Source organism: Hibiscus syriacus, unplaced genomic scaffold (assembly GCF_006381635.1).
Source record: "Hibiscus syriacus cultivar Baekdansim isolate YM2019G1 unplaced genomic scaffold, ASM638163v2 tig00110287_pilon, whole genome shotgun sequence".
NCBI classification, from domain to species: domain Eukaryota; kingdom Viridiplantae; phylum Streptophyta; class Magnoliopsida; order Malvales; family Malvaceae; genus Hibiscus; species Hibiscus syriacus.
The window spans coordinates 496,283-505,382 of NW_024062662.1; the positions used below are offsets into that span (position 1 = coordinate 496,283).

The 9,100-nt window shown below is 33.8% G+C and overlaps 1 protein-coding gene across 1 annotated transcript; it reads right to left on the reverse strand.

Moving 5' to 3' along the window:
• Window positions 1-1,231: 1,231 nt before the first annotated feature.
• Window positions 1,232-2,759, reverse strand: LOC120116242 (probable N-acetyltransferase HLS1). Its single transcript, XM_039136782.1, has 2 exons — window positions 2,503-2,759; window positions 1,232-2,412 (listed from the first exon to the last, which is right to left on the reverse strand). The coding sequence occupies exons 1-2, from the start codon at window positions 2,674-2,676 to the stop codon at window positions 1,447-1,449; spliced, it is 1,140 nt and encodes a 379-aa protein (XP_038992713.1). The 5' UTR covers window positions 2,677-2,759; the 3' UTR covers window positions 1,232-1,446.
• Between the last annotated feature and the right edge of the window lie 6,341 nt (window positions 2,760-9,100).

A 9,100-nucleotide genomic window follows, 5' to 3' on the forward strand; every position in this document is an offset into this window, starting at 1 on the left:
CAAGTCAACATGAAAATAATCTGAATCTGAGTCGAACCGGATTTAAGTTAGTCCGAATCAAACATTCAATTAACTTGACATAACTTATATCCAATTTAACCTGACATAATTTATATCCAATTTAACCTGACATGACGTAATTCAATCTAAAATCTAAATGATTACCTAAGTTAACATTCTTATTAATTACCAATAAAGTTTCATCAGGATTGTTAATAAAACATTGACTTTGGCAATATTAATGGGTTTGAATTTAACAGTGGCGGATTGAGAATAGGCTACCAAATATGGTAGGAAAGAATAGTCGCGTAGCTTATTAGGCTGCTTTATCTTAATACGGTCTTATTGACTAGACAACTGACCTAAAACCCTAACCTACCATTGCTTTTTCTGCATAAGCTAGGCTTACTGAAAATGGAAGACGCCTTCATTGACGATGGTGAGATAAACATCTTCCCAAAATGCCACAACACAACAAACAAAAGAGATGCCGCCGAAATCTTGAGTTGGAAATGTTTTGCTTAAAACATGTAACAGATGGAGGGTACTTTAGTTTAATGTTTCCATTTTCATTTTAATCACACGTTTTTAATATAATTAACTTTTTTTTTATTATTATTTAATAATATAGAGTGATTATAAGGTAATATCTATTCAAAAAAAATTTAACCAATTGATAACGTACATAAATTCTACAGATGCAACTACTCGAACTTAGGAGCTCTATGAGAATAACATTCCCTTTAATATTGAAATCACTTGATGAGTTCGATAAAATTATCTTATTTAAATTTTATTATTTATAAATTATTTATATTAACATTATTAAATAATTATAACGAAGAAATTTAAATTAACACTTCCACTTAACATATTTTACATATATCACCATCAAATAAGTTGAATATTCACAATTTAAAATTTTATTAGATTTTTCTCAAAATTTTCATTTAATTAAATTCAAATAAAAACCCATTTTTTTAAAAAAAATTAATGAAAATTATTTAAACTATCAATTAAATATTATTTGATGATGATATCTAAAGAATATGTTAAGTAAACATCTCAATGAATTTTTTTTCCTGTTAAATGATTCAATTAATAGTAAAAGTCGAATGATATAATTTGGTTAAATTAAAAATTTATGATTGAAATGAAAATTGCAATTAAGTTAAATATAAATTATTGAAGAAGTGTATGATGTTTTTTTTTCTTTCATGATAATGGAGAATCCCCTCAATATACCACTGGCGATTGATCAGTCGGAATGATGAGGTGAAAATGAAAAAAAAAAGTTACAAGCAAATTAGGAGACCGAGGGTGGGTTCTAATTGAGGAAAACTTTTGAGATTTAGTGTGAGCGATGTGAAAGGAACAAGAGAAAAGCCCCCACCAAGGAGATGGATATCATGTCAAAAGACCTACATGCGGCTCGGGCCAGGATTTTCAGACCTCTCTTGGGTCAACAAAAAGACCCCTCGTTGGTGGGGTTTTTGTCAATTCATGGAGCCTATCCCTTTCTTCATTCTTCAAGGCCTTTATGCACCACAAATCCTCCGGACACGACAGTAATTTCCAATGTGGAATGTGAACTCTCCACGTGTCGCTTCCTCCAACTTCTGTAACAACAACCTTACAATCCTTGGACTTTGATGAAGCCATGTTGTGCACGAATCGACACAGGGTCCGCACCAGCTTGCCGGACAAGGGACCTTTTCCGTACACACCGTATATGAAGTAGAAGCCGAATGGATGGAAGAAATCCGGCAGGCCTGGCAGTTTAAAGCATGGGAGAAGCTTTTCCATGAACCGTGAGCTCTTGGTGTACATCAAACAAGATAAAGGTGCATTCCCTAACCTCAACTTGAAAAGCTCCCCACTGTTCCATACACTAAGCATTGCCCAACTACTTGGGACTTCTCCCCACGATTCTCCTCTGGGATAAGCAGCCCAGGTTCCCAAGCTCAGTTTGTTTCTCAATATGTTTCCTATATCAATAGGGAAGAATTGTGTCGACGACATGAATTTACGGTAGATCGATTCGGCTTCTTCGATATTCAGCTTTGCTAATTCAACTTTGGATGATATTTGGGACCTCCGACGGCTGACGGGGTTTACGAGAATCGTCGGCGTCTGGAATTTGACATAACTGAGCTTGTCTACGAAGAGCTTGACCGAGGCCTCGTTATCTTTCTCGGTGGCCATATATGCATAATCAACGTCATTGACAATGAACCATTCTTCCAATTTGATAACGAGGCTCGACCCGATCCGTCTTCTTCGATAAAGCGGCGCAACCCTTAAGCCCAAGATATAGCCCACCTTGGCTACATCATTGGGTGGTTTGTGAACTGTTACAAGCTTTATGGAGCCCTGGATGACACCAACCAACTGGCTGTCCAACTCAGCTACCTACCATGAAAAAGAAAATGAAACATTGATCAATCAATATGATAAATAATGGTCCTGAAAAAGAGGATTGAAAGGGCAGAGAAATGATACCAGCATTTTGTAAATTGGACTGTTTCTGATTCTACAGATGGGATCACCCAAAGTGTCTGTGAAGAGAAACACTCTCTTAGCTGGGCCTACCTCACATCTTCTCTCGAAATCTTCTACTCGAGCTCTATCATTTTGGGCATCATAGCTTCGTATAATAAGCTCACCATAACCCATTGTTTAATAACAAACTCTCACCTTAAACATCAAACACTAGTGCCTTCATATATATATATATATAACAAGATAGAAAATAAGAGAGAAGATGGAGTAAAAGCATTGTTTGATTGAGCTCAGTAACCTGAGTTCAACTCAGTTTATTCCTACAATAAATTTAAAATCCGAATTCAAACACTTATAATTTTTTTCAAATGATAAAAAAGAAAACAATATTGTTTGATTCGCAGAGGTAGACGAAACCGTACAAACACCAAAAGACTTTGCTTGGAAATTTATGGTGAAGGGGATCAATGATTTATAAGGGAAGGGGAGAGGAGGGGAGGGGGGAATGTGGGATATATGTGTCATCAAAATCAACATCATTCATAGTTAGAGGAGGTCAGGTGTATACTTATTATTTTGAATAAATTATTAAATATAATTTAATATATTAATATATTAAGGGAAAAATAAAAAAATTAAATACAAATAAAGAAATATTAAAATTCTTGAATTCTATTCTACTTATAACACAGGACTAAAAGAGAGAAAAAATAGAAGATAAAGGGGAATAATGATAGTTGGGAGATGTGTGTTTCTGTCCTTTGTCTTTTGCCATTTTTAATGTAATTAATTAAGCCACTCCGCGTTTGGACTTGGGATCATAACCTCAGCCTCACGCCATTTTGCACTCTTAACCTCTCTCATTTCTTGGCCAACCACTTTCACTCAATCACCTAAATTAATGCATATCTTGTGCCTAAACCAATTTCCTTGTTTTTTACCTGAAAATATAAAAAAATACTAATATTCAAACCAAAATTTATAAATTATTAAACATATAATAGGATGATAAACTATAGATATATATCTGTCATCTATCAAAAACATAGATGTATAGATTCTGAAAAACGATCAGGACACAATAATTTTAAAAAATGATTGCGACGAAGAACGATTTAATATTTCTAAAGAATTCATGAAAACTTTATTCAGATAATGGAGTATTTTGAACGTCTTTATTAACAGAAATTCAATAGTTTCTAATAATTTTTCCCGAAAGTATTGCAAACCCCATTCACATAATCAAAATATATTAGATTGTCTAATTACATACACACCGGAAACTTGCCAAAGTCACGAATCATTAATATACAATACGCCGTACAGTGGGCAGCAAAACAATTATCTTAGAATCTAATAATACAAATACAACAGTTTAAGGCTCTAAGGATATTGAATCATATTGAAGTTAAATTGAATAAAAAAGGTTACGTGTAAGCCGTCCAGCGCATGGGTAGCATATAACCAATAAAGGTGGTGGGGATTAAACTAAATGGGTTTTTGCCATTAATTCGTTAATTTGGGACCTTTTTTTATATTTATTTGTGTAAAGGGTGAAGACAAGAGAAGTCGTTTTTGTTGACACTAAAACTTTTTGAAATGCACTGTACAATTTTCGAATAGTAATTCATGGGGGGTGATTGAGTGAAAGGAAGTGTGGGTTTGAGTGGTCCATCTTCTCCTTTTTGCACACTTGTGATTCGAGAATGAAAGTGAAATTGAAAACCCACTAAACTAATGCTTAGCTTTCTGCCTATCAATAAATAATTATATATGGGATTACGGATAATGATGCAAGGGGACGTGCCTTAAGTGCACATATATAACTTCACATTTAATCTATAAAACTATTTGTTATCCCATCTAATTTTGTATATTTTTTACTTCAATTTTACTATTAAACTAAAGCTTCACGAAAAATACGACATTAATCCAATTAATGAAAATATTAAATATTAAAATTGTATTTTCGTTGTCACTCCTCCATCTATGAACATTTTCGGAGTTTCTAGAACCTTTAGAGATTCATATTCACCGGTCAACTAAAATCTTTTCACATGACCATTGACTGATGCACGTAATTATTAAGTCAAATTAATTATTTGACATTATAATTGTTTAGCCTGTTAATCCATAGATAATCATTATTACCTTAGGCTTGACACTAAGGACGTGTATATAAACTATCATGTAAATATAGAGGGGATCTCTCTCCCTCTCTCTGAGCTAATCCCTCGAAAAAAAGGATTGATCCTTTAGGTTTAGGTTCATGGAAATTCTTTCTAAATCTTCTTTTTATGTCCCTAAAATTAATTTTTAGCCTTTAGCACTCATATGAACAATATTTTATAAATCTGTCCTTGGATTTTGAAACTTTAATTGAGTATAAATTCTAACCCATACCGAGCTGAAGTTTTTATAGTAGATGTATGTAACTTTAATTTCGTGTTTGAATTAGAAATTTACGATATGTATATTGATGTTTTGGTTATAATTTTGCTTGATGCTTGTATGCATATTGAGTTGAAGCATCATATCTTAGGTTCTAATTTTGGCACGTTTTTCATAACATAAATATGAAAAGATATAAATACCCAAAGTATAATTATTGATTTAGTGAGACTTTTTACCTGTTCCAAGTTTTTACTCAATTGATACAAATGAATTGAATGTATGATTAAATGGAAATTTTTAATTTTATTTATTCTCAAACAAATTCTACATATTTGAATCTATATCGGATCACTTAAGTGACTAATACGATATTTAGTATCCAGTTTGGATCATCTTGGTCAAGTAGCGAGTGTCACATTTGGTCGTATCAGATATAACCAAGTTGGAAACACTCTGACCAATGAAATTAGTACCAAGAAGTGAAACCAAGTAATTGTGAACCTTTGATTGATATTGTTTGAAATATTGTATGTTTAGGGTAGGACTGGGTACACATTTCCATAACACCGAAAGAAATTGTGTTGTAGAATTTTCCATATATCACTTGCCACTTATGAAATCTTATGTTTACTTGTGTTTATTTGTTAGAAAAATAAACATGCCTCTCTCTTCGTATTAATGTGTCTATTCGTAGAGCCAGAATAATAATATGAGTGCACTAGATGATGGTGCGACTAATGTCCCTTCTACGCCCTCTCTAAGGCCTAATGCTCAAGCTTTTGATGTTGATTCATTGAACAAGGTGACGATTAGTGCCTTTCACTATATCACTAATGTTCCCCTGGCTCCTATTCAACCTGCTCAGCGTGGATTGCCTCTAGAGCATCTGTGAACGCTAGGTGTTAGAGGAGATAACCCTACTTTTTCTGAGGAATGGTTGGATGAAATAGAGCGTATTCTCAAGCAAATGACCTATTCTGCTGAAGAGAAGTTGGGGTGTACGACCTCCCTCCTATAAGGTAACACACATCGATGGTTGAATACCATGAAGAAGGGTAAGATGCGAGTAGATTGACATGGGATTATATTTTTTGTTATCCTTTAAGATTAAATTCATGAGTGATTCTTATATGGATGCCACGAAGAAAGAATTTATAACCTTGGTTTAGGGTTCGATGAATATATCTGAGTATGAGGCTAAATTCATGAGATTGTCAAAGTATGCATCTGAGGTCGTTCCTATCGAAGCAGACCGATGTAAGAGGTTTTATACAATGTTAGTTAAGGAGATGTATGTCTGTTTAGTGCCAGTTAATTAGTATGGATGTGTTTGATGTTGTAGTGGATCAAGAAAAGGCAGTTGTCGTGACCGAATGTCGGTGGGAAAATTGATTCGATGTTTTGGAAAATAAATGATTTTAATGAAAAGATTAGAGTCATCACCAATCATTTTTAAGGTGAGATTGGAACATCTAAAATCAAGTAAATTTAATAAAACATTTTATTTTACTAAAAATACTAAGTTTTGGTCTACAAAATCAGAAATTAGGTTCGGGAATTAGTTACGCATGGGGAATGATTAGCACTCCACAACGCCCAAATTAGTACCTAGACAATTACCTTATATTTTAAAATTGAAAATTTTGAGTTTGAAATTTTATTTAATTTAAGATTCACTATGTATGCATATTTTAAAAATGATGTCAATTTATCAAGACTAATAATGACCACCCCAAGCAAAAGCTTTGTTATCAGCCACAATAAATAAACATTGCTTTATCCATTTTAAAATCATGATGTATGATTTTAAAAGGATGATTTACTTCGGGAATCAATAGCGATTACTCCCGAATAAAAGCTGGGAGATACACTACTAACCTCCTAATAAATGAATATCGTCTCATTTTTTTAAACAAAATGCAATCAAACAATCAGTTATTGAGCGTAATTATACTAAATTAATTAGTTAAAGCTTATTCTAACTTAAAGGGTCAAATTATGAAATTTAAAGAACCTAGGGGATGAAACCTAAAATTATAGGCTCTAATATTAATCCAAGTCATTTTTTTAAATAAATTATTGAGTTGAATAGTCAAAATGGGACCTCGAGCACAATCGAGCACCAAATTAAAAATTCCCCTGAGTTTAAGAACTAAGTGTGAAATTAAACCTAAAGTGGAGGCTCTAATTATTAACCTAATCAATTTTAATCAATTATTTGATTTGATAATTAAAATAGAATCTCGAGCAAAAACAATGACCAAATTAAAATTTCTCCTAAATTAAAGGACTAAAACTAAAACCTAAGTAATCTAGATTAGGACTAAAATATTTTAAATCTAAATCTAAAGGTTTAATTTAAAGTCTAAAATTCTAAGACTAAATTTAAACAAAATGAAATTAAAGACAAAATTAAAAGCAATTAGTAAATATAAAGGGACTAAATTGAAACAATTGAAAAATACAAAATTAAAATTAAAATGTTAAATAAAGGACTAAAATGAAGCAATCAGAACTTAAAGCTTAAATTAAGAAATTGCAGAAAATTCAAAAATTAGAATTTAAAGCCTAACTTATGTCTAAACAAAAACAACCCTAATTTCTATTCTCCCAACTCTCCTCTCCCCATCTCTCATGCGTGAGCCGCCGCACCTCACCAAGAAGAAACCCACCGCCTTGGTGGCCTCCACTCGCTCCGAACGCCGATGGTGGCCTCTAAAGACGGCCGAGAAGGACAAAACCACATCAAAGTTGCCTCCTTTTTAAGCCTCCCTTTCGTCATCTCTCACGGCCGAACACCCAAACCTAACGCCGCCGCCTCAAACGCCGTAAATCGATGCTCACGCTCCCCGAAAACTTGGGGCTAAAAACTTCCCAAAAGAGAGCCTAACACCTCCACTTGGGGGCTAAAACCCTAAACCAATACCCCGAAACGCCTCACGCTCCTCTCCGATGCTCCACCCCGGCGACCAACAAGACCTCCAACGAGGCTCGAACACCTCTAAGGCAAGCGTTACAATTCTCTCCTTTCGTTTTTTACTCTAGTTTTTTTATTTGAAAAAAATAAAAATAAAAAAAGATGGTCCAAAAAAGACCTTTGGAAATGCTCTTGCTTTTATTGCTTCCTCTGTTTTCGTATGAGTTTGGTTTTTGTTACAAAAAAAAGGAGAGTCTTTGCTCTCTTACAAAACAAAACTCTGTGTAAAAAATGGAGCCTACGCTGTTTTTTCATAGGGGAGAAAAAGCTTATTTGGGGGAAGAGAACCCTTACAGTATCCTCCCCTTTTTGTTTATATAGCACCCTCTCTTTTTTTATGTCAAAATTTACATTGATTTCATTTTTGTCTTGTATGATTTGCTGATGAGGATTGGAGAAGGGAGCTCAGTCGAGGAGCCACGTTTTTGCTGGCGTGGAGCTGATTTGGTGCAGCCGTGGCTGCTCACGTGTGTTGCTTGGAGCAGGGGAAGTGCTCGGGACCACTGCTGCTGGAGAGCGTGAAGGCAGCTGGGGGGCGTGCTTGCGTGGTGCTGCTGGCATGGAGCAGGCGTGGAAGGGGGAATGGCCATAAGCGGCGACTGAGGCACCAATGTTCTGCTAGGTTCCTTAGCATTTTGGGCTGGTAGGGTTTAGAATAAAAACCGGCTTAGGTTTTGGAGTGTTATGTTGGGTTAATTATATTGGGTTAATGGGTGTAACACCGTTACCCGTATTTAATTCCCAAATACAATTTATCAATTTCTAGTTTTTAATTAACCAAACTAAATTCAATTTCAGGTAGCAAAACTAATAGCTGCTTAAAAATTTTCTATAGTCAATCTTAATCAGGAGCTCTATTTTATTTTATTATTTATCAAATTACTAAACTTGTAATTCATTTAACAATTACAAACACTAATATAATTTATTCACTGTTTATTTTAACCATTATCTATCATTACTAATATGACTAGCTTATAATTTATTACCAGTTATATCTAAATTAGTAGAAACAATCTATTATTATTATATATATATGCCAACAAGACATTTAAACTACATTAAATTTAAGTAATTATTGATATTGTAAATATACCTCTTGATGAGTGTGATGTTCGATACTCCTTACTCTAATTTTTTGCTTTTTACCTACGCGTGAAAATATCACACGTTAAATATAAACTTAGTGAGATAATAATAATAATCAATGCAATACATTGTATATAT